We start from the raw sequence: 25037 nt of genomic DNA, 5'->3' as shown, positions 1-25037 counted from the left end.
TGCTCCCTGCTCTGTGCACATTTAGCTGCAGCACACATCGGGTTAATTAACCTGATGTGTGCTGTAACTAGGAGACTGGGGGCTGGTCACTGGTTGTTGGTGAGCTCACCAGCAACTCGTGTAGCCACGCTCCAGCGATCCCTGCCAGGTCAGGTTGCTGGTGGGATCGCTGGAGCGTCGCAGTGTGACAGCTCACCAGCAACCTCCTAGCAACTTACCAGCGATCCCTATCGTTGTTGGGATCGCTGGTAAGTTGCTTAGTGTGACTGGACCTTTACTTGTTCAAGACTGTTTCCTTCCTAAAAGCGTTTCATGCAAAATAGTTAAGACTAAAGGTGGTGTCACACACAGCGACGACGACGTCGCTGCTACGTCACCATTTTCTGTGACGTTGCAGCGACGTCGCTGTCGCTGTGTGGGACATCCAGCAACGACCTGGCCCCTGCTGTGAGGTCGCCGGTCGTTGCTGAATGTCCAGCTTCATTTTTTTTGGTCGTCGCTCTCCCGCTTTGACGCACACATCGCTGTGTGTGACAGCGAGAGAGCGACGACATGAAGCGAGCAGGGAGCAGGAGCCGGCGTCTGGCAGCTGCAGTAAGCTGTAACCAGGGTAAACATCGGGTAACCAAGGGAAGCCCTTTCCCTGGTTACCCGATATTTACCTTCGTTACCAGCGTCCGCCGCACTCGCTGCTAGTGCCGGCTCCTGCTCTCTGCACATGTAGCTGCAGTACACATCGGGTAATTAACCCGATGTGTACTGTAGCTAGGAGAGCAAGGAGCCAGCGCTAAGCAGTGTGCGCGGCTCCCTGCTCTCTGCACATGTAGCACCGCGACGCCCGTCATTATGATCGCTGCTGCGTCTGCTGTTTGACAGCTAAGCAGCGATCATAACAGCGACTTACAAGGTCGCTGTTGTGTCACAGAAAATGGTGACGTAACAGTGACGTCGCTGTCGCTATGTATGAACCCAGCTTAATGCTGAAGAAGGTTATAGGTGTCATCAAATGACTGACTCCATATTGATCGGACGTGTGAGGAGTGACTTCTTCGTGTTTTGGTGTAATGCTCCAAAGTTGGTTTGCTCTCCAACATGATGAGGACCATATTGTCCCTGGATCATCTGGAGAACTTGCTCTTGGAGGATATTTTAGATCTCATGCCTTATTTATGGCTGAGCCCTTAAGTAAAATTTTGGGTGCGCCTCCTCTATGGATGAAAAGTAATACACATGAATGGTGTGTAGGATGCTTTGCTGTTGGCATATGCGGACACATGGCGGCGCTCAGCTCTTCAGACAATCAGTCCTCCGGATGTCCCAAACAGTCTGATGGTTGTGCCCCAGTGCTGCGAATTCTTTGTTTTTTTGTTTTTTTTTCTTTTCCCTCCTTCTTTTCTCGTAATGGTCATGTGACTCCAGCCTTAAGAGGAGGATGATATTGCTGCTGCCGGAGGCTGAGGATGATTCAGCTGGAGGATGATCTGTAGGGGTCACTGATTTGATTGCATTGCTGCAATGTTCAAATAACACCAATCAATGAAGATCCTTTGGATTGTTTCCTTGTGAGAGGGGATAGTGGATGGTGTCAACCAGGAAAGTTTTTTTTTTTTGTTTTTTTTTAACACATTTGATATATATTTATATTTTTACTTTATTGTATTTTATTATATTATATTATATATAAAATATATTATTTCTCTGACGCCTCATTGGGGGACACAGGACCATGGGTGTTATGCTGCCTATCCATAGGAGGACACGAAGTAGATGCAAAGATGTTAGCGCCTCCCTTGCAGTATACACCACCTGGCCCAGCCAGGCTACTTCAGTTTTATCTTAGTGTCTATATGAGGCACATCTCTGCAGACTACTGCAGCAAGATTTTTTTTGTTTTTAGAGGGCGACGGTTCCTTCGGGGACAGATTTCCCAAAACCATCAACAGGCAGGAACGCGGAGTGTTGCCTCCCCGTACCCCCTCCTGCGACGCTGGATCCTGGGCTGTTACTCACTGGACGACAGGTCTCGTGGCACTGATTTTCCAGAGCAGATGAAAACTTCCTCAGCCCCTCTTGCAGGCTCTGAGTTGATATTCGCTCCGCACCAGCGTGACCAGACTGCCATCTCCACAGGAGCTGAGGTGAGAATTCCGTTTTTTTTGTTTTTTTTTTTTTGTTTTTTTTTCTCCAGAGCATTCCTCAGTCCCTCTGGCAGGCTCTGAGTTGATACACGTTCTGTGACCGGGCACAGCAGGCATCAGAATCTGCACACTGGCTCCCTGACGGGAAACTGGAGCAAAGGTCACACTGACTGGATGCACATGGGCTGTGATTGCAGACACCTGCAGAGCATTCCACTTGTGGCGGGGGAGGGGACAACTCCCTGGACTAAGTGCACCCGCAGCTGCGGTACACTTAGAGGTTTTCTTTATCGTTCCTATGGGAGACCCAGACAATGGGTGTATAGCTTCTGCCTCCGGAGGACACACAAAGTACTACACTCAAAAGTGTAGCTCCTCCCTCTGAGCTTATACACCCCCTGGAGAACCAGATCTAGCCAGTTTATCGCTTTGTGTTCAGGAGGCATACATCCACACATGCATTCTCATCTGATTTTTTATTTTTGGAAAGAGTTTGAAGAAAAGCGGGTCCAAGTCTGGACCCCCGACATGTCCCTTCTCACCCCACTGTGTCGGCGGTGCTGTTAAGGTTGATTCCAAGGCTGGAGCCTTACATGCCGTGCTCCTTCACCATCCCTCCTGGGCTCTGGCTTGAAGTGGGAGCCAGCACGGTTCTCCATGCTTGGCAGGAGACCGGTCTCCATCCGCAGCCCTTCAGGATCCTGCTGGACCGGAGCACTCATCCCCAGGGACTTGGAACCCTGCGTCTCAGCAGCTAAGTACCCGAGACGTTTATATATTGGGGGTCCCTGTACTTTATTGTTGTGGGAGAGTGTGCTGAGTGTTTTTATGACATTTCCGGCGGGTTCTCTGGCTGTCGCCTGAGAACCGCGCCGATGGTGCCTGCGCGCCGGCCGCACCGCTCAAATTTAGGCCCTGGCTTCGCCGGAGGCCTAGTTTCGGTTTCACTGCCCTCGCATGTCATTCATGCAGAGGGACAGCGCGGCTCCGCCCAGCGGCCGTTCTGCACAGGGGAGGGACACTCCTCACTGAGTACATGTCTACTCCCCTGTAAGTCTCTATGGCCCTCCAGATCCCACTCCCAGAGTAAGTCCCGTCCCCTCTCTTCGCTCCGGCGGCCATTTTCTCAGCGTTTTCCCTGCGATCAGCACTGGTCTGCAGCATCCCTGCTGAGGTGCTTGGGGGGTCCGGGCTTTGGGATCTGGAGGGCACACAACACCGCTCCAGCAGTCTGGTAAGCCACAACCTCTGGTTGTGGACCTCTGTATATACTCTCTGGGGGTCATTCTGGCAGAGCCCCCACTCCAGCAGCATGTCTCACACGAGGAGCAAGGCTCCAAAGCTGTATTCAGTATGCACTCCATGTAAGCTCCTACTGCCTTAACCGAGCACCTATCCACATTGTGATGCCTGCTCTAACCTGACGATGCCTCAGCCTGGAATCGCACCCCCAGTGGTCTCTCAGGCTGCTCCGGCTCCTGTGGCTGAACCCCCGGCTTGGGTAGAATCCTTATCTAGGTCTATCTCCCAGTCTTTTGCCGACTCCATGGGACTTCTGTCCAGGACTTTGCTGAACATGCATCAGCCCCCTTCACAGGGTGCCTCTGCTGCTAGGGCTCTCTCAGGACCGGAGCTCACAGAGGATTCATCATCTGGTCCCAGACCCCGTCCTTCTAAGAGGAGACGCAGGGCTCCCTCTCCTTCCTCGTCCCGCGGCTCTGTTTCAGAAGCTGACTCGCAGGACGAGGAGGATGCCTTTACAGGGGGCTCTGAGGCTAACTCCATGTGCCCCATTGATCTGTCCGAAAGTGACTCAGATGTTAGTGATTTGATTGCGTCCATTAATTCTCTACTGGATCTCAATCCGCCAGTATCAGAGGAACAACCCTCTGTGGCAGAAAAGCACCAGTTTACCTCGCCTAAGAGGACAAAGAGTGTGTTATTTAACCACTCCAGTTTTCAGGCCGCTGTGACCAAGCCTAGGGCCTGTCCTGACAAACGCTTCCCAAAGCGTGGTTCTGATGACCGTTTTCCCTTTCCACCTGAGGTGGTCAAGGAGTGGGCTCATTCACCGAAGGTAGACCCCCCCCCCCCCCCAGTGTCTAGACTCTCAGCCCGGACCGTTGTATCAGTGGCTGATGGCACCTCTCTTAAGGATTCCACTGACCGCCAGGTTGACCTTCTGGCCAAATCTGTATATGAGGCGGCAGGGGCCTCGTTCTCCCCGACTTTTGCAGCAGTGTGGGCTCTCAAAGCCATCTCTGCTTCTCTGGAGGGGATGCATTCCCTCGCCAGGGAATCTATGCCCGAAATGGTTACCTTAACTTCCCAAGCTTCAGCTTTTTCATCCTATGCCATGTCTGCCATGCTGTAGGCTTCTCACCGCACTGCGGTGGCTTCGGCTAATTCCCTCGCTATCCGCAGGATCTTGTGGCTTCGAGAGTGGAAGGCAGATGCTTCTTCAAAGAAGTACCTTGCTGGACTCCCTTTTGCTGGGTCCCGGCTGTTCGGTGAACAGCTGGATGAAATTATTAAGGAAGCTACTGGCGGGAAGAGTACTTCCATGCCACAAACCAAAACCAGGAAACCTGTCCAGGGTAGGAATCAGTCGAGGTTTCGTTCCTTTCGTTCCTCCAACTGGTCGTCCTCTAAGCCCTCGGCCTCGTCCACTAACTCAGCCAAGGACCAAAAATCCAACTGGCGCACAAAAGCGCGTCCACAGAAGACCGCAGGAGCTACTGCCACTAAGGCAGCCTCCTCTTGACTATCTGTCCGCGCCAGCAACGTCCTTAGTCGGTGGCAGGCTCTCCCACTTTGGCGACGCGTGGTTTCAACACGTCTCCGATCAGTGGGTGCGGGATATCATCTCCCACGGCTACAGGATAGAATTCTCTTCCTGCCCGCCAAACAGATTTTTTTCTCTCAACTCCCCCCTGCTCCAAGGACGCCGCCTTCTCCCAGGCCGTGGCATCCTTGCAGGCCAACGGAGTAATTGTACCGGTTCCCGCCCGGGAACGGTTCAGAGGTTTCTACTCCAATCTCTTCCTAGTCCCCAAGAAGGACGGTTCCTTCCGGCCCATCCTGGATCTCAAGCTTCTCAACAAGCATGTTCAGGTGCGGCATTTTCGCATGGAGTCTCTGCGATCAGTCATTGCCTCAATGACCCAAGGGGATTTCTTGGCATCCATCGACATCAGAGATGCCTATCTGCATGTGCCAATTGCAGTTTCACACCAGCGTTGGCTACGTTTTGCAGTCGGAGAGGAACATTTCCAATTCGTGGCTCTCCCCTTCGGGTTAGCCACGGCCCCTTGGGTATTCACCAAGGTCATGGCAGCAGTAGTTGCGGTTCTGCACCTCCAGGGGTTGGCAGTGATTCCTTACCTGGACGACCTTCTAGTCAAGGCTTCATCCAGCGCAGACTGTCAGTGGAGTGTCTCGCTCACTCTCGCCACTCTAGCCCAATTCGGGTGGCTTGTCAATCTGCCCAAATCCACTCTGACTCCGACCCAGAGGCTCACGTACCTAGGGATGCAGTTCGAGACTCTGCCGGCACTTGTGAAGTTGCCCTTAATCAAACAGCAGTCCCTCCAACTGGCGGTGCGCTCTCTGCTGAGGCCCTGCCGTTATTCCATCAGGCACCTGATGCAGGTGCTGGGTCAGATGGTGGCGTCAATGGAGGCTGTTCCCTTTGCCCAGTTCCATCAGCGTCCACTGCAGCTGGACATTCTCCGCTATTGGGACAAGCGGCCTTCCTCCTTGCACAGGTTAGTGGCTCTGTCGCCACAGACCAGGAGCTCTCTTCAGTGGTGGCTTCGGCCCCTCTCTCTGTCTCAGGGGCGCTCCTTCCTTGCCCCGTCCTGGGTGATCCTCACCACGGATGCCAGTCTATCCGGCTGGGGAGCGTTATGTCTCCACCACCGAGCGCAGGGCACTTGGACTCCGTCCGAGTCAGCCCTCTCGATCAATGTGCTGGAAACCAGAGCCGTGCTTCTGGCTCTCCTAGCTTTTCACCACCTATTGGCGGACAAGCACATCCGAGTCCAGTCAGACAACGTGACAGCGGTTGCCTACATCAATCACCAAGGCGGGACACGCAGCCGCCTGGCAATGTTGGAGGTCCAACGCATTCTTCAATGGGCGGAGGACTCCAAGTCCACCATATCCGCAGTCCACATCCCAGGCGTGGAAAACTGGGAGGCCCTTAGATCCCTGGGACCTCAATTTGGTTCTCACGGTTTTGCAGAAACCCCCCTTTGAGCCTCTTGGGGAGGTTTTTGTTTCGTCTTTCACAGAAAGTGGTCTTTCTAGTGGCCATAACTTCCCTCAGGAGAGTCTCTGATTTTGGCTGCGCTCTCTTCGGAGTCACCTTTTTTTGGTTTTTCATCAAGACAAGGTGGTTCTCCGTCCGACTCCGGACTTTCTTCCTAAGGTGGTCTCTCCTTTCCACCTTAAACAAGGACATTACCCTACCTTCCTTTTGTTCGGCTCCTGTTCATCGCTTTGAAAAAGCGTTGCATACTCTGGATCTGGTGCGTGCTCTCCGGATCTATGTGTCTCGCACCGCTGCTCTTAGGCGGTGCACCTCTTTTTGTGCTAACCACAGGTCGGCGTAAGGGCCTCTCTGCTTCTAAGCCAACCTTAGCCCGTTGGATTAGGTCGACCATTTCGGATGCCTACCAGTGTTCTCAGGTGCCTCCCCCGCCGGGGATCAAGGCACACTCGACCAGAGCTGTCGGTGCCTCTTGGGCTTTCAGGCACCAGGCTACGGCTCAGCAAGTCTGTCAGGCTGCCACTTGGACTAGCCTGCATACCTTTTCGAAGCACTACCAAGTGCATGCTCATGCTTCGGCAGATGCGAGCTTGGGCAGACGCATCCTTCAGGCGGCTGTCGCCCATTTGTGAAGTTAGGCTCCGCCTACTTCTTAGTTTTTCTGTTTATTTCCCACCCATGGACTGCTTTGAGACGTCCCATTGTCTGGGTCTCCCATAGGAACGATAAAGAAAGAGAATTTTGTTTACTTACCGTAAATTCTTTTTCTTATCGTTCCGTATTGGGAGACCCAGCACCCTCCCTGTTGCCTGTTGGCAATTTCTTGTTCCGCGTGTTATCACTGGCTGTTGTCGTGGACAGAGTCTCCGGTTGTTCCGGTTCTCGCTATGTTTTTTACTTGTGGGTGGCTATTCTCCTTCAGCTTTTGCACTAAACTGGCTAGATCTGGTTCTCCAGGGGGTGTATAAGCTCAGAGGGAGGAGCTACACTTTTAGTGTAGTACTTTGTGTGTCCTCCGGAGGCATAAGCTATACACCCATTGTCTGGGTCTCCCAATACGGAACTAAAAGAAAAATAGAATTTACGGTAAGTAAACAAAATTCTCTTTTTTTTTTTTCTGTCCACCATTGTTGTACAGGGCTGGAGGGGGGAAGGGGAGTCCCTTCCCACCATTTTTTTTGTTTATTAAATTTTCTCATGCCTTCTTGTCAGAGCTAAGCCCTGCCCCCCTACGACACTCGATAAGCCACACTCCCTCACGAAAGCGCGCGTAACCCTCCTCACACAGGATCTGCAGAGCATTGCTCCCTCTTGTTGTGATCAGAGCCTGTGGGCGTCTCTCAGAGCTGGCTTCCTCCTTCCCACAGGAACTGTGGCGCAGGAGGGGGAAAGGGATATCAGGGTTCTGGTTGAGTTATAGCCTCACTTACATATTAACTCTGCAGAGCATTGCTCCCTTATTACAATCAGAGTTTGTGGCTCATCAGCCAGAGGCTGCAGTCACATGTTTTATGCCCTGCACAACTACAGCAACAACTATAAGACTATTAATGTATCCGGCCACGCTGAGCTACTAGGGGATGATAGCACCTCTTCCTTTTGTGAGTCCGGTGTCTTTGTAGCTCCCCTTGAGCCATTAGGCATCAGCCTTCAGTGGAACAAAGGTGTAAGGCTGCGACCTGGTCTTGCCTACATACTGTTTCAAAGCATTACTGAATCCATACCCAGGCTGAGGCGAACCTAGGTAGGAAAATTCCGCAAACGATAGCCAGGAGTGCCTACTGAGATAGGTACTCCACTATCTGGGACTGGTTCCTAGTTTTTGGGCTGCGTTGTTTGTTTACCCACCCATGAACTGCTTTAGAACGTCCCATGGTCCTGTGTCCCCCAATGAGGCGTCGGAGAAAAACGGATTTTTGTGTACTCACCGTAAAATCGTTTTCTCTTAGCCATCATTGGGGGACACAGCACCCACCCTGTTGGGCCTTGGTTCTCTCAGTACCTTATTTGGTTATGACTTTTTTTTTTTTTTCTCATGTTCCTCTGAAGTTTTTACGGGTTTTTTTCTCCTACTGCTTGTGTACTAAAACTGAGCTTGCGTGGCCCGGCCAGGGGGTGTATACTGCAGAGGAGGAGCTATGCTTTTGCATCTTAGTGTACACCCATGGTCCTGTGTCCCCCAATGATGGCTAAGAGAAAACTATTTTACGGTGAGTACACAAATCCGTATATTATATATTATATTATATTATATTATATTATATTATATTTTTTTTTTTATTATATTTTTTTTCTTCTATGTACAGCATAAAGAAAGGGATGATTTGGAAAACATCTTTAAGTTCTGGCAAACATCGGAGGCAAAGCTCTTCCCTATTGAAAGGTATTGGGACGTGAAGAACCGTCAGTATTTGGGCAGACGCTACGATTCCAGGAAAGGAGCCTACGACTGGGATTTAAATATGAAGCTGCAGGAGCGAGGGGTGAGGGCTCTGCTGTGTTCCCTTATCCAGGTTTATCCCATTCACCTTTGCATGGGGGAAGCCACTGCCAGGATCCGCTGTCTGCAGCTTATATACCTATGAAATTCACACGCAATGTCCTACTTTCCTCTTGTCGTTGTTTGGTAGCAGACACTGACATGTACACAGCCAGCTAGACCTTGTGAATGTGACTTTTCATTGATTAGGCTTGCTCTTTTCTTCCATTGATGCAGGCGGCTGTAATTGGTGGTGCGGAGTACAATCGCTGGAGAGAGGGAGGAGTTGCATTTACCATCCGTGAAGGCATTTATGATGTTCCTAATAAAACCCTGGCTTCTCATATGACCGTGACACACGTGAGTATTCCGATATTGTCACCTGTCCCCGCAGGGCTGTATGGAAACTTGTCAATGCCCAGTTCATGTAATACCGCTGTATGTCACACATCAAAATGTGAGAAGAGTGTGATCGTCCATTAAAGTGAACAACATTTAGCTAGTAATTATCTATGCAGGTTCTATATGAGATATACTCGCTGTAAGGATGTACTGTCCTGGGACTGGTCGGTATGTATGGAAGAAGACAAATACTCAAAAGTCCATTGAAAGTGATTGTTTCCATCCCCTACCCTGAAAATTTACTAAATCAAATAAATACCAATGACAGACAGAAACCACCATATTACGTATACAGTTACTGATGGGTACTGTTGTCAAAATGAGATCCTGAGTTGTTACAGGTTGGTACAAATAAATACATATTACATAGGGCGCAAATAAAGTGCTAGTGCTTGTAATTACTAATCTACCCATGCAATAAATATTTTTATATTTATGGTGATCCGCCATGAACCATTTTGGTACTACCCAAAGAGTTATATCTGGCTCTATGATATGATCTCCACACTGGCAGAACCGTAGAGTATAAAACAGTGGGAGCAGCGGTGTAGACTTGGCTTTGGACCAGCGGAAGGTGAGTAAAGCAGTTTGTACCTATCTATTGGGAAAAGGCAGTGTTTGTGGAACCATATAACTTATTGTAGGCTGTGTGCCCGAGATCACAGTTCATGGCATCTTGGATGTTGCGTATTTTTGCTTCTTCCAAAACGCTGTGTTGTACAGTACAAGCACAGTGGCTGGGATTTCTAGATATCCCATGCTCCCCCACCCCCACCCCCCTGCAGCAAAAACTGACCTGCAGTGCAGCTTACAGCCACCGCAGCATGTCAGTTGTTTGCTGCAGAGTGGCATGCGTTCTCCACAGATAACATTGCAAGACAAATGATCCGTGATCTCCTGCGGTGGAGACTTGAGTCCCCGCAGGTCAGGACCTGCAGTGTCCAGGACGCTGATTGCGGGTATGTACCCTTAAGGTACCGCCACAATAAGCGATGCTCCAGCGATCCCACCAGCAACCTGACCTGGCAGGGATCGCTGGAGCGTCGCTACACTGGTTGCTGGTGAGCTGTCACAGGCAGATCTCACCAGTGACCAGCCCCCAGCCAGCAGCGACCCGTGGAAGCGATGCTGCGCTTGGTAACTAAGGTAAATATCGAGTAACCAACCCGATATTTACCTTGGTTACCAGCGCAGACCGCTTAGCGCTGGCTCCCTGCACTCCTAGCCAGAGTACACATCGGGTTAATTACCCGATGTGTAGTCTGGCTGTGTGCAGAATGCAGGGAGCCGGCACTGACAGCGGCGGACGCTGGTAACTAAGGTAAATATTGGGTAACCAAGGAAAGGGCTTCTTGGTTACCCAATATTTACATTGGTTACCAGTGTCCACAGAAGCCGGCTCCTGCTCACTGCACATTCAGTTGTTGCTCTGTCGCTGTCACACACAGCGATCTGTGCTTCACAGCGGGAGAGCAACAACTAAAAAATGGTCCAGGACATTCAGCAACAACCAGAAACCTCACAGCAGGGGCCAGGTTGTTGCTGGATGTCACACAGCAACATCGCTAGCAACATCGCTGCTACGTCACAAAAGTCGTGCCTCAGCAGCGATGTTGCTTAGTGAGACGTGGCCTTTAATGTGGCTATCCGTATAAAAAGTCCATACAAACCTTTTGTTTTTCAGATTAGTCATTCATCCAATCAAGCGATTGATTCCTATTGCCTTGTAGATATACAGTTATATGAAAAAGTTTGGGCACCCCTATTAATGTTAACCTTTTTTCTTTATAACAATTTGGGTTTTTGCAACAGCTATTTCAGTTTCATATATCTAATAACTGATGGACTGAGTAATATTTCTGGATTGTAATGAGGTTTATTGTACTAACAGAAAATGTGCAATCTGCAGTTAAACAAAATTTGACCTGTGCAAAAGTATGGGCACCTCAACATAAAAGTGACATTAATATTTTGTAGATCCTCCTTTTTGCAAAAATCACAGCCTCTAGTCGCTTCCTGTAGCTTTTAATGAGTTCCTGGATCCTGGATGAAGATATATTTGACCATTCCTGTTTACAAAACAATTCCAGTTCAGTTAAGTTTGATGGTCGCCGAGCATGGACAGCCACTTCACATCATCCCACAGATTTTCAATGATATTCAGGTCTGGGGACTGGGATGGCCATTCCAGAACATTGTAATTGTTCCTCTGCATGAATGCCTGAGTAGATTTGGAGCGGTGTTTTGGATCATTGTCTTGCTGAAATATCCATCCCCTGCGTAACTTCAACTTCGTCACTGATTCTTGCACATTATTGTCAAGAATCTGCCGATACTGAGTTGAATCCATGCGACCCTCAACTTTAACAAGATTCCCGGTGCCGGCATTGGCCACACAGCTCCAAAGCATGATGGAACCTCCACCAAATTTTACTGAGGGTAGCAAGTGCTTTTCTTGGAATGCCGTGTTTTTTTGCCTCCATGCATAACGCCTTTTTGTATGACCAAACAACTCAATCTTTGTTTCATCAGTCCACAGAACCTTCTTCCAAAATGTAACTGGCTTGTCCAAATGTGCTTTTGCATACCTCAGGCGACTGTTTGTGGTGTGCTTGCAGAAACTGCTTCTTTTGAATCCCTCTCCCATACAGCTTCTCCTTGTGCAAAGTGCGCTGTATTGTTGACTGATGCACATTTGACACCATCTGCAGCAAGATGATGCTGCAGGTGTTTGGAGGTGGTCTGTGGATTGTCCTTGTCTGTTCTTACCATTCTTCTTCTCTGCCTTTCTGATATTTTTCTTGGCCTGCCACTTCTGGGCTTAACAAGAACTGTACCTGTGTTCTTCCATTTCCTTACTATGTTCCTCACAGTGGAAACTGACAGTTTAAATCTCTGAGACAACTTTTTGTATCCTTCCCCTGAACAACTATGTTGAATAATCTTTGTTTTCAGATCATTTGAGAGTTGTTTTGAGGAGCCCATGATGCCACTCTTCATAGGAGATTCAAATAGGAGAACTACTTGCAAGTGGCCACCTTAAATACCTTTTCTCATGATTGGATACACCTGCTTATGAAGTTCAAAGCTCAATGAGGTTACAAAACCAATTTAGTGCTTTAGTAAGTCAGTAAAAAGTAGTTAGGAGTGTTCAAATCAAGAAATTGATAAGGGTGCCCATACTTTTACTTTTGCACTGGTCAAATTTTGTTTAAATGCGGATTGCACATTTTCTGTTAGTACAATAACCCTCATTTCAATCCAGAAATATTACTCAGTCCATCAGTTATTAGATATATGAAACTGAAATAGCTGCAAAAACCCAAATTGTTATAAGGAAAAAAGGTTAACATTAATAGGGGTGCCCAAACTTTTTCATATGACTGTATTGTGCTTCTTTGCAGTATCGGTAGGACTAAAGCAGACACCAATGACCTGTGTGTGTGTGTGTGTGTGTGTGTGTGTGTTTGTGTTCTGATCATTCACTTTACACAAAGGGGTCCTACTTGCCTGTGGGCTTCCCATCGCCCTGAAAAATAAAACCACCATTAGAAAGCTGGTGGCAGAAGGCTTTGTATTAGTTATCTCCATTGATCAAGGGTGATCACAGCTTCCCCCTCCCTGCACAGTGACCTCTGCACAGTATAGGGAGCATGCCCAAAGCACCTTGTCCATGTGGTGACTGCAAAGCAAATTTATCACCCTTTTAATAGTAAAGATAAGGGGGGAAAAACATGATCAGAAACTAAACAATGTAAAGTCATATATTTTTATTTTATCTCCTCCTCATTACAGAAATCTGTCATTAGCGCCTGTTGCATAAATCGTCCCAGCTCCTTTCCAGACGAGTAATAAAAGCTCTCGTATTTCTGGAGTCCTAATCAGTTTTGTGATTTAGATAGATTTACTTGGAGACCTGGATCTTTCCAGAGACAAAATTATCTTCTTTGCCTGGGAAAATGAGGCTGATTATCGGGACACTTCAGCGGCTCTGTGGGGCACATTAAGACGTAGCGGCTTGTTTATCTGCCGAACTAAATATATCATCCTGTGCATTCATTTGAATGATTACTGGAAGTGGTGAGAATAGACGGGCCAGATCCTCCAGCGAATATGAGCGCACTTGTTTCCATCTGCGTTTCCTTGTATATCCATTTTAAGAATATGGCCCTATGGACGTGATCGCCTGTTCCATGATGGTTGCAGTACTGCTTTCTACTTACATTTTAAATATGACTGTTTTTAAAAGGGCTGACACATTGTCTGAACCGCATTACCTTACAGAATATACAGTCACTTGCATAAAAACAAACCACAATACCAGACAAGTATGGCCAGGCTTAGACTGCCCCACCTGGAAGTTGGTGAACCTGGCGGCACAGATTTACAGTAGAAGTTCCTTCGGATCAGGTGGTGCTTATCCACAGTGGGACACCGGCGCCTTCACTGGTTGCACTAACATTATAAATTAGACCGATTGATACCTCCCTAAGGCTGGTTTCAGACGTCCATGTTTCAGGTACATGTGACATCAGTTTTTAACACAGAAGCCACACTTACCAATGTTTGCTGTTACACGTCCGTGTTTGCACACGGACTGTGTGACCTCACCACCACCACCCTCTTGTGGTCCCGCACGTACATACACGCAGGCATGTCTGGGTTTTTTTTTTCCGGCAGCATGGGTGTCACACGGATCGTACACTGATGTGATCCATGTGACTTCAGTGTGACACGTACCGGAGAAAACACGGGTGTGCTCAGTGTGTGTGCTCAAAGAACCTGGAAGCCGGAGCATCGCAGGGACAGCATTGGGGACTCATCACAGTTCCAATGAACTCTGATGAACCCATGAAGCTGTAGCGCGGGGGTCATCAGGATGTCATCAGAGTTCATTGGGAATGCCGATGACCTCCTGGATGTCAATGTGCTTGCAGAATACTCACCAGTCCTAGGCGGGGCTGTCCCCGCGCTGCTCCGGCTTCCAGGTCCTAAGTGCCGTGAATAATCAATGAATATAATGAGCGGGGGTCAGGAGCGGGAGTCAGCAAAGCCACAGAAAACGGGGAAATATGGAAAATTATTTTTGTTTCAGACCCATGTTTTTTCCGGTAGCTGTCGCACGTATGCAAACACAGATAACGCACGTATGACCATAACCATGCGTGTGACTTGTACCTGATTTAAACACGGATATCTGAATCCGGCCTAAGGCCCTGTGCGCACTGGTAAACGGAATTTTCTTAAAATTCCGCAGGGTCTGAAAGATTACAGCACCCGCGGTAAAAAAAAAACGCGGCAAACCGCACCCGGTTTGCTGCAGTTTTACCGCATGCGGGTTGGTACATGTGCTTTAATGCATTCAGTGCAATAAAGCACATTGAGGGGAAAAAAAAAGTAATTTCCCTCTGAGATAGTCCCTGTGAGCACACGCTGCATTTCTCCTGAGTGGTAATGTGGTGGTCACATTACCGGCCGTGGGAAATGCCCTGTGGTTACCCCTGGTGTCTCGTTGCAAGGCTGCATTCAGCGCTGTCGGTCGGATCGCAGGACGTGGATTACGCCGGAGCTGTGTGTTTCGGGGGGGGGGGGGGTTAAAGGGGTGAAACGGGGGCTTTTTTTTTTTGTATTTTATTTAATGTGTGTGTGTGTGTGTGTGTGTGTGTGTGTGTGTGTGTGTGTGTGTGTGTGTGTGTGTGTGTGTGGTTTTTTTTTGTGTTTTTTTTTAACTTTAATTACGGGTTGATCAGGTCAGCTGTCTCATAGACGCTGCCATGATCAAGCCTGGACTTAGTGGCGGCGATCCGTCGCCATGATCTCCTTTTTATATTACCCTGGATTGCCACCGCATCACTGCAACAGGAAGAGCCGGGAACACTCCGGGACTGTCACATAATGGATGCCACAGTCCCGGGGCAGCTGCGGGCTGATATTCTCAGCTGCGGGAGGGGGGTGGGGGACATTAACCCTGCCCCCCAGCCTGAGAATACCAGGCCGCCGCTGTGTGCTTACCTCGGCTGGACGGTAAAAATACGGCGGGAGGAGCCCACGTGGGTTGTTTTTTTTCTATATGTCTGTTTGCTCTCTGTGTGTGAGTGCGATATATATATATATATATATATATATATATATATATATATATATATATATATAATGTGTGTGTTTTTTTTTTTTACTCTGCTCCGCTTCCTCTTCCTGTCATAATGACATCACTTCCCTGCAAACTGCAGGCAGTTGAACATTACCGCAGGTAAACCGCGAAATACCGGAGGGAATAACGCAGGAAAACGCAATGAATCGCACAGAATTTGCTGCCTGCGTTATTCCCTGCGGGATTTCACGATTACATGGCAGTCAATGGAGTGAAATCCTGCAGCGACATGCGGAAAAGTGACATGCAATTGTTTTTGCTGCGGGAATCCCGCAGCAAGACATGCAGCTGTGAAAATCCGCATAGTGCGCACAGCATTTTTTTTTTCCCATAGGTTTTGCTGGTGATTCACTGCAGAGATGTTATGAACATAACATGCAGCAAAAACTGGCAAGTGCGCACAGGGCCTAAGTCAGGAAAGCTCCCCCACCCTCAAATGGGTATCCTCTCCTGCAACCTTCCTCCTGTCAGTCTGCAGCTTCTTGCTGCCAGGAGGAGACCCTCTGCTGATGCAGGTGGGATTTTGCAGAGGCAGTGGCACAGTCTTGGAGACTTGTTCTGCTGTGAAGACTCATGAGAATCCAGACAGAGTATTTGCAATAAACTAGATTGAGTTCAGCCTGTGGTAGGGGGAAAGCTTGTATTCACCTACAGGATCCTTGCTGTCCTCATGACTTAAACACACATCCACTCCTGTCAATCTGTGCTATTACCACTGTGGCCACTGTTTTGCTGCAGCGGTAATGTACTGTTCAATCAAGAAGATGGCCTCTGGTCTTTTGACATCTTGGTCATCACTGCAGCCTCTGATTGGCTGCAAATCTTGTGACGGTCTTTCTCTACAGCTTCAGGAACTAGAAGTCCAAGCATTCACTGACCTCTTTAGACTTTCAGGATATTTTGGAAGAAAAGTCAGATGTGGTTGTAGCACCTTGATGTGAAGCGATGGTGTGGAAATCCTCTCCAGAAGACGTCCTCTCATTGTTTCTTCTTGGCTTCCAGAGATACGGAAAAGTACAAGCTCGAGGATACTGGGGGGACATTACCACCAGCCCTTACATTGCATATGGGATCGAAACTGAAGAGAAGAGCTTGTTGAAAACGTTTAATGGTGTGCACGTAAAGGTAGGCCATGGCTTACGTTCAGAATTATTTTTGGCCCTGCTGGAATACTAGTCGTGTCTTTGTTTTTACCCCCAACATGTGACTTACAAGTCAATGTATGAGTTTAGAACGGCCTCAAGAACTGGCCCTGCTCCCTTAGACCTGTTTCACACGTCAGTGAAAAAACAGACGTGTGTCGTGATTCACTGCACACGTGGGTTGTCCATGTGCAATCCGTGATGCACATGGACATATGCTCACCTGTCTCCACTCCTGCTGTCCGTGGTGCTGACCTCTTTGGCTCTGCTGTGTTTCTGCCCCCGCTGCAGCTACTTCCGGGTTGGCTGTGGCTGCATACATGCATATGCATGAGAATAAGCAGCCGGCTCTGAAGCAGAGGCCAGAGACAAGCGGCACTGGAGAAGGTGAGTTAAAAAAAATGTTTATTTTCAATGTCCGTGTTTTTCTAGTACGGATTTCACGGACCACACCGAGCGTGGTCTGTGGGACATCAAAGATGCCAGAAAAACGGTCATGTCTCCTAGTAGAGGACACGGACATGCATGTATGCCACACGGAGACACGGTCAGTGAAAAATTACTGTGTGCGCAGACCCATGGATTATAATGGTCTACATATGTCTGTGATTCTGGTAAAACTAGCACATACGTACCAGAATCGCTGCCATGTGAAACAGGTCTTACAGGGAGTGCGGGTGCCAGCTGTGCTATACTTACAACATCTGCCTTTAAACCTATTGGTGCATGAAGTGTTGTGATGCCTTTTAGGAGTGTCTTGTCCTCCCCATCCACCCCCCAAACCCCCCCCCCCCCCCCGACTAATCAACGAGAAAACATTGGGCAAAGATGGTTTATTGGGGCTATGTGCGCACTGTGCATTTTCCGCTGCGTTTTTGCGCGTTTTTCAGGTGCATTTTGTTTGGGCTTAAAACGGCATGACTCTGCCTCCCCAGCAAAGTGAGTTTTCATTTTTTGCTGTCCGCACACAACTTTTTTTTTTTTTTTTTTTTTTTTTTTTAGCTGCATTTTTTGTCTTAAAGACATGTCAGTTCTTTCCTGCGTTTTTGTTTCCCCCCCCATGCAATGCATTGGAAAAACACACCAAAACGCGGTAAAAACGCATGTTTTTACCGGTGCGTTTTTATGCATTTTTGTGCGTTTTGGCAGCCAAAAACGCAGTGTGCACGCACAGCCTTACCCTTTCTTTTCTTGATGACTGAGAGCAGTATATTATGTATATGTGCTTTCACACATCCGGCATTTCGCCAGTTTCGTAGCAATCTCTGGTCACATCCGGTCATGTGACCGGAGCTTGCTGCTATGCCATTGTACTGTATTGCACTGTCCTGGAGTGTGACGGATCCGGATATTTGAAAGCACCCTAAGTGGTGGCAGTGCTCGGTCTCCTGTCCCAGTGATCATGTGATTGCCAGGAGGGCATCTTAGAAGACTCGGATCAGCTTTGCAGCACAGACAGACTAAATTTGCCCTGTAACAGGGGCTAATATGCCAGCCCTAGTTACAGGGGGAATTGTCAATTCAAATGAATATTGAAAAGCTTTTCATGGTTTGTGGTGTGTGGGGGTTTTTTTTTTTTTTTTTTTTTTTTTTTTTTTTTTTTTTTTACTCCACTTTCATTTTAAATTGGGTTCCACTTATGGTACATGAGGCAAAACTAATTTTGAATAAACTCTGTACGAAAGGAATAAAAAAATGTGCCTGTCGCAAACAAGGACAAGTTGTCCAGTCGTAAGTTGTTTTTAAAAAAAAAAAAAAAAAAAATGAAAACCTAAAAATAATTAATCAAATTGTGTAGGAAGAAAAAAAAAATGCTTTTAATTTTATTCAATGAAGAACATTTTAATCAAATTTAATAGTAATTAAAACTTTTAATTTTGCAATGTTTTATGGCCTTGAATATTTTGCCATGTAGAAATAGTTTGCAGGTGTAGTTTTGGCCATCCCGTCTCGGGAGTCCTGCTCATTAAAGGGAATCTGTCAGCAGGTTTTTGGTATCTAATCTGTGAGGCAGCATGATGTAGAGGCTCTGATTCCAGGGATGTCACTTATTGGGCTTGTGCTGCAGTGTTTTATCACTACAGGGCTAGGTGTTGTATGCCTCCTAGTCAACTATTCTGTATAACTCTGCCCCCACCATTGATTGGCTGATCTGTATACACTGTACACAAAGAGCCAATCAATGGTGTTGTAGCAGTGCTCAGAATGCCGAGCTGTGTATATCTATAGCGGATAAACGGTATTCTATCAAAACTGCACCCAAGAGTCCAGTATGTGACACCTGACTGGACTCAGGGTCTCAGCCCCTACATCATGCTGCCCTCAGATTACATGGCAAAACCTGCTTATTAACTTTGGAACAGGTTTGATTTTCAATCATTTTAGTGTAAAACTACAATTCCCAGCATGTCCTCACTGCCACATTTTACATCTATTGGATGAGCTACTGTTCCCATGAAAAGACAGCATTACCGGATACCGCCATACTCCTGATCTTTGCACCTTTCTTGCTTTCTCTCCCTTTTCCTTCAGACGGCTCAAGATTTGTCTCAATACAACATAACATCGATGTTTCATGAGCTGATGACGGGACAGAAATATACTCTGCCTACTGCAGACGAAGATAGGGGTGGAGAGAGGAGAGTCAGCTTCCCCTTTGGTAGTCCTGCAATCCCACCCACTATCCACGAAGAGGATGAATCCAAGGAGGAAACTAATGGAGATGTGGCTGATAAGAAATGTGACGCTCCAAGTAAGATGCAGATCACTGGAAGGAAGACTTTATAACACCCGTGTACAGTGACTGAGCCTTTCCCATCTGTTTTTCTAGATTATCTCCAGGTGGACAATGTGGTGATACATCTTCTTCCTCTTAGCTGGGTGGATGGTCTTCATCACAAGAGCAAACTCCTTAACCTATTCAACATCGTCTATTTCTCCTGCAGGTAACCTATTCGCTTTTATGGTGATAATATCGGTTCATAATCTGGTGGGGAAGAGTTTGACAATCAGTTATTCACTGGATGGATTAGTGGTCAGATCTAAATTCTCTCTGGGAAAGGTGTGGTGGTCAAGCATGCTCCCCACCATCCAGAAGTGGTGGAGTACAGCTGAGCAGTCCTGTAAAAACTAATGGAAGCCTTAGAGAAGCTGAGCGATACTCTGCTCCATTCACACTGGGATATGGGGCCTCAAATACTGCCAATCGGGGGTCTGACCACCACAGATCTACCATTTATGGGCTACCCAATGCTATTTGCAACCGGAATATCATTTTAATGCTATATGTTGGTCAAATCTGCTACATTGCAGAGCTGTAGGAAAGGGCTCTCCAGAATGTTGGCATATGTTGTATCCTACAAACGTGTTGTCTGACCGTATCCATCTTTGTTTTAGCATGGTTCACCACTTGACTATAGACTACAAGCTGATCACAGCCAGGAAAGCCACGGTCATCATAGAACTGACCAAGTAAGTGTGTGTGTGTGTGTCTCTGATGTTGGTCACCCTTTTGGAGTGGAGTGTATACATTTGGCGCACGTGTACAGTTATTTTGTTTGTTGCAATAATAACTAATAACATGGGAATAATTAAAGTACGCATGGTGTCTGCAACATTAAAGGGAGTCAATCTGTTCAAAATGACTGTTCAAGCCAAGCACAGATGCTCGTTGCACCCATGGCATAGCCAAACCGTTAAGTTCAGGTTTATAACTACTTGTTTTCCATCGATCTCTGGCTGTCAATAAAGTTAGATGGGGTCTGAGATGAATGGAGATATGAGTCGGTGGGAAGGTGCACTGAACATTAAATTCCATGTATTTATCGATCTTTAAAAAAAAAAAAACCACGTAGTTGCACTCAAAGGAAAGGAGAAACAAGAATGTAGATGGTGAATACAGGAATATGAATACACATTACTGCCAAGAAAACGAGATTTTCCCTGCCGCCCATGACAGCACCACATGAGAGATAGGTTCCGCCCACATCAGGACAGGAAACCCACTGATAAAAAGGCGGTACCTCTCCTCCACATCAGTTTGGTTTCCTGTCCTGGTATGGACAACCCATTGCTGTCCCAGGTCCGACCCGGTGTGGAAGCCTGGTACTTACCTGAAGCCGGTGCTCGGGCCTGGCTGCACCCCCCCTCGGTCTCAGACCTCTGCGGCGGTGAGGCGCGGGCCTGGAGCGGGAGCTCGGCCCGGCGTCGCTCCAGGGATGTGCGCACTCACGGCGGCCGCTGGAAGGCTTGTCCCTGCTGGGCAGCACGCTGGAGTGAAGCTGGACGCTCCGGCCGGAAGTGACGCGATTCCATGGTGACGTGCGCAATGCGACCAGGAAGTGACTGGTGTGCGCATGCGCACTAGGATCCAAGATGGCGGCGCCCTTGTAACGAGGGATCTCTGTTTCAAATATGACCGGCGCTTGGGGTCTGGAAGCGCTTTCTCCTTCAGTCGGGGGCTCGGGCGGAGGGCCCCCCTCCTATCTCGGCTATTCTAGAATTCCTCCAGAGGGGGTTGGAATTGGGGCTCTCCACCAGTATGCTCAAGGTGCAGGTGTCGGCCTTAGGGGCTCTGTTTCATTGTAGTCTGGCACAGAATTAATGGATTTGCCGGTTCATTAAATCTAAGTCCAGGTCTGTGCCTGTTCAGGCTCCCAGGGTTCCCCCATGGGACCTTAATTTAGTGTTGGATGCCCTCACAGGGCCACCGTTTGAGCCCTTAGGGGAAGTCCCTCTCAAACTGCTGTCCCTTAAGGTTTTTCTCCTCGTCGCACTCACCTCGGCCAGGCGGGTGGGGGATCTCCAAGCCTTGTCTGTGGTTCACCCTTATACCCAGATTCTGGATGATAGGGTAGTGTTGCGGACTGATCCCTTCTACTTGCCCAAGGTTTCTACACCTTTTCATCGGTCCCAAGAGATCGTGCTCCCTTCCCTCTGTGACCCCCCTCGGAACGAGAAGGAGGCTAGGTTACACACGTTGGATGTCCGGAGGGCCTTAGTCACGTACCTAGATAGGACTAGGGAATGGAGGAAGTCTCAGGTCCTGTTTGTCACTTTTCAGGGGCAGTCCAGGGGGCATGGGGCTTCTAAGGCTACCTTGGCCAGATGGGTCAGGGATGCCATCGGTTTGGCGTACTCGGCTAAAGACGCCACTCCTCCTCCGGGCATAAGGGCGCACTCCACTAGAGCAGTGTCTACGTCTTGGGCAGAGAGGGCGGATGCCTCTATTGACCAGATCTGTCGGGCGGCTACTTGGTCGTCTCCTGGGACTTTCTTTCGGCACTATAGGCTGGACTTGTCCTCCACAACTGACCTTTCCTTTGGGAGACGGGTCTTGCAGGCGGTGGTCCCTCCCTAAGGTGGATGGTCTATATAAATCTCTCATGTGGTGCTGTCATGGGCGGCAGGGAAAAATCTTAATTACTCACCGGTAATGGGATTTTCAATAGCCCATGACAGCACCCTTAGTTCCCCCCCTTTTCACTGGTTGTGGGCACCCTTCGGGGAGTGTTAGTTATGGGTGTTTTTCCTTGGGTGGTGGTATGATTAATCTGTTTGTTGTGTTTTGTTGGTCCTCTCTGGCTCTGAAAACCTACTGATGTGGAGGAGAGGTACCGCCTTTTTATCAGTGGGTTTCCTGTCCTGATGTGGGCGGAACCTATCTCTCATGTGGTGCTGTCATGGGCTATTGAAAATCCCATTACCGGTGAGTAATTAAGATTTTTTTTGGGAAGATGAGTTGCTTCGCAAGTAAAGGTGGCTAAATTTACTTGTGCCTAGATACCACGACAAGGTGTAACTCTCATTTGGGTCCTACTCTAATTGCTATGCCTCTCTTGTCCAAACTGACCTCTTATATGGGCTAGAATAGAACCTGCAAAAGTAAAATTAAAAACACCTGAAATTTTAACTGGGAGGAGTGCACAAAGGACATGACTCCATAATACAAACTAGAAAAATTGCCGACACTTCCTAATCTCAGTCTGAACTGGTGCATACTGAACATGCGCACTCCTCCCAGTTATTTCAGGTGGTTGTAATTTTCCTTTTGCAGGTTCTATTCTTGCCCATTATAAAAGATCAGTTTGGACAAGAGAGGCTTTGCCATTAGAGTAGGACCCAGATGAGTTACACCTTGATGTGGTATCTGGGCACAAGTAAATTTGGTCACCTTTTATTTGCTAAGTAACTCATTTTCCCAAAAGATTTCTCATGATTTCTTGGCAGTAATGCGTATTCATATTCCTGTGTTCACAATCTACATTCTTGATTTTTCTCCTTCCCTTGAGTGCAACTGCTAATTTTCATAGTGCATAGTGAACATGACATACAATATTTCAGACTAGGAGATTAGGAAGTGTCGGCAATTCTTCTAGTCTGTATTATGGAGTCATGTCCTTTTGTCTGCGCACTCCTCCCAGTTATTTCAGGTATTTTTATTTTTCCTTTTGCTGGTTCTATTCTTGCCCATATAAAAGCTTAGTTTGGACAAGAGAGGCATAGTATTTAGAGTAGGACCCAGATGAGACTTACACCTTGACGTGGTTTGTGGGCACAAGTAAATTTGGCCACCTTTTATTTGCTAAGTAACTCATAATTTTCTAATCTTTTATTTTCTTCCTAGGTTCATGGTAGACCTCCATGCGGACAAGATTAAAAGCTACATAGATATCATAACCAAAGTTGCGCAGGAAGCCGGATTTGCGACCACTGAAGACATAGACTGGAAAAGAGATTACATTGCCACATTTGAACGCACAGATGACCGTGAAGAGGAGGCGGTGTAAAAATATTTCATGCTGGCGTGGACTTTAAAACCTACTTCTCCATCCAGATTTACAGATATATTACCACGAGAGCACAGTGTAATATATTGAAATAGACCAAAGATATTTGTTGGCCATCTTGTGTAGAACTATACAGTGACTGTTATACATGACGCAGCTCCTCTCTATATGCTGATTATCTGCAGGTATCATGTTGGCCGCAGGAGCAGCTGAGAACATACAGTCCTTTATGCCAAAAGTTCTACTATTGATCTAGATTTCTGCCTGTTAAAGGGATATTCTTACCAATGAGGATCCTGGGGAAATGAGCCTCTATATCTCAGCCCCCTGGACCCCCATGGGTTTGACATGCAGGAGAGGAGCTGCAGGATCACACACATAATCTTCAGGTTTCGAGCGGAGCTCGCCTTCTATATTTAATGTTACATTAATATTTTGTTTTTTTCCATTTGTTCTTCTGTATAGAAATGTTAGTATAACGGACGCGCCACAGCAGGAGCCGGCTGTAATCCTTCTGTGGAATGAATGTATTCTCACTAGGTTTATACTGACTGACCCTATTTATCTCGTTATTTATTTAATTTTTTTTAACTAGGTTTTTTTTTTGTTGATGTTTTAAGTAATAAAATAATGTGAACCGTTCATACAGTGAGTACATTCTGTCTCAATCTAGTTTGTTAGTAGATTTTTCTATTTAAGAATCCAAGAATACACACGAATAAATGCATCTTAAACTTGATGAGGCTGGTGTACTTATTTTGAATATCCATGTCCGCATGAGAACAGCTAGAAATCAAAGTATACGCATGCTTTGCCTATCCATCCTGACAGCCGCAGCTTGTACGGAGTGGCGTGAGATCCCTGCAGCAGATGGGAGGAGGGACGCTGAGGAACCATTAACCAGGCTAGGTGGGTGGAGGCGGAGTTCAAACTTTCAGAAAAGATTCTGCACACATTTTAATAAGCATTATTTTCATTGTAATGACAACAGCCTCGTCAGATGGGATCTGTGTGCGGTTTGTACGGAGAAATCTGGTGATTGACCATTTAAATTTGATCCAAATATACACTTTTACATTTTTCACTCTGTTTCATTGCAGCCATCTGGTAAATTTAAAAAAGGTCATTTTTTTTCTCAATGTACACTCTGCACCCCATCTTGACAGAAATGTGGATTTTTTTGGAAATTTATTAAACAAAGGATGCAACAATGATGGGAATGATGCAACAAGTTCTTCACCCCTGGGTTTGGCGATCCTTGGCCATTCTTCCTTGCAGATCCTCTCCAGTTCCATCAGGTTGGATGGTGAACATTGGTGGACGCCATTTTCAGGTCTCTCCAGAGATGCTCAATTGGGTTTAGGTCAGGGCCCTGGCTGGGCCAGTCAAGAATGGTCACAGAGTTGATCTGAGCCACTACTTTGTTATTTTAGCTGTGTGCTTAGGGTCATTGTCTTGTTGGAAGGTGAACCTTTGGCCAAGTCTGAGGTCCAGAGCACTCTGGAAGAGGTTTTCTTCCAGGATATCTCTGTACTTGGCCACATTCACCTTTCCTTCAATTGCAACCAGTCCTGTCCCTGCAGCTGAAAAACACCCCCATAGCATGATGCTGCCACCACCATGTTTCACTGTTGGGATTATATTGGGCAGGTGATGAGCAGTGC

At 47.5% G+C, this 25037-nt stretch overlaps 1 protein-coding gene across 1 annotated transcript in view; it reads left to right on the top strand.

Annotated features, from left to right (window-relative positions):
• The window catches only part of DNAAF3 (dynein axonemal assembly factor 3), a 47816-nt gene extending 23721 nt beyond the window's left edge, over positions 1-24095 (top strand). The window contains exons 6-12 of the mRNA XM_075327650.1: positions 8718-8894; positions 9128-9250; positions 16446-16568; positions 19118-19337; positions 19416-19530; positions 19982-20056; positions 23211-24095. Coding sequence (XP_075183765.1) covers positions 8718-8894; positions 9128-9250; positions 16446-16568; positions 19118-19337; positions 19416-19530; positions 19982-20056; positions 23211-23373 — 996 coding nt within the window. The 3' untranslated portion in view covers positions 23374-24095. The remainder of the gene's footprint in view (positions 1-8717; positions 8895-9127; positions 9251-16445; positions 16569-19117; positions 19338-19415; positions 19531-19981; positions 20057-23210) is intronic.
• The last annotated feature ends 942 nt before the right edge of the window (positions 24096-25037 follow it).

Source organism: Anomaloglossus baeobatrachus, chromosome 11 (genome assembly GCF_048569485.1).
Source record: "Anomaloglossus baeobatrachus isolate aAnoBae1 chromosome 11, aAnoBae1.hap1, whole genome shotgun sequence".
NCBI lineage: Eukaryota > Metazoa > Chordata > Amphibia > Anura > Aromobatidae > Anomaloglossus > Anomaloglossus baeobatrachus.
Note: the sequence above shows the minus strand (reverse complement) of the source record. Positions and strands in the feature narration are given on the sequence as shown.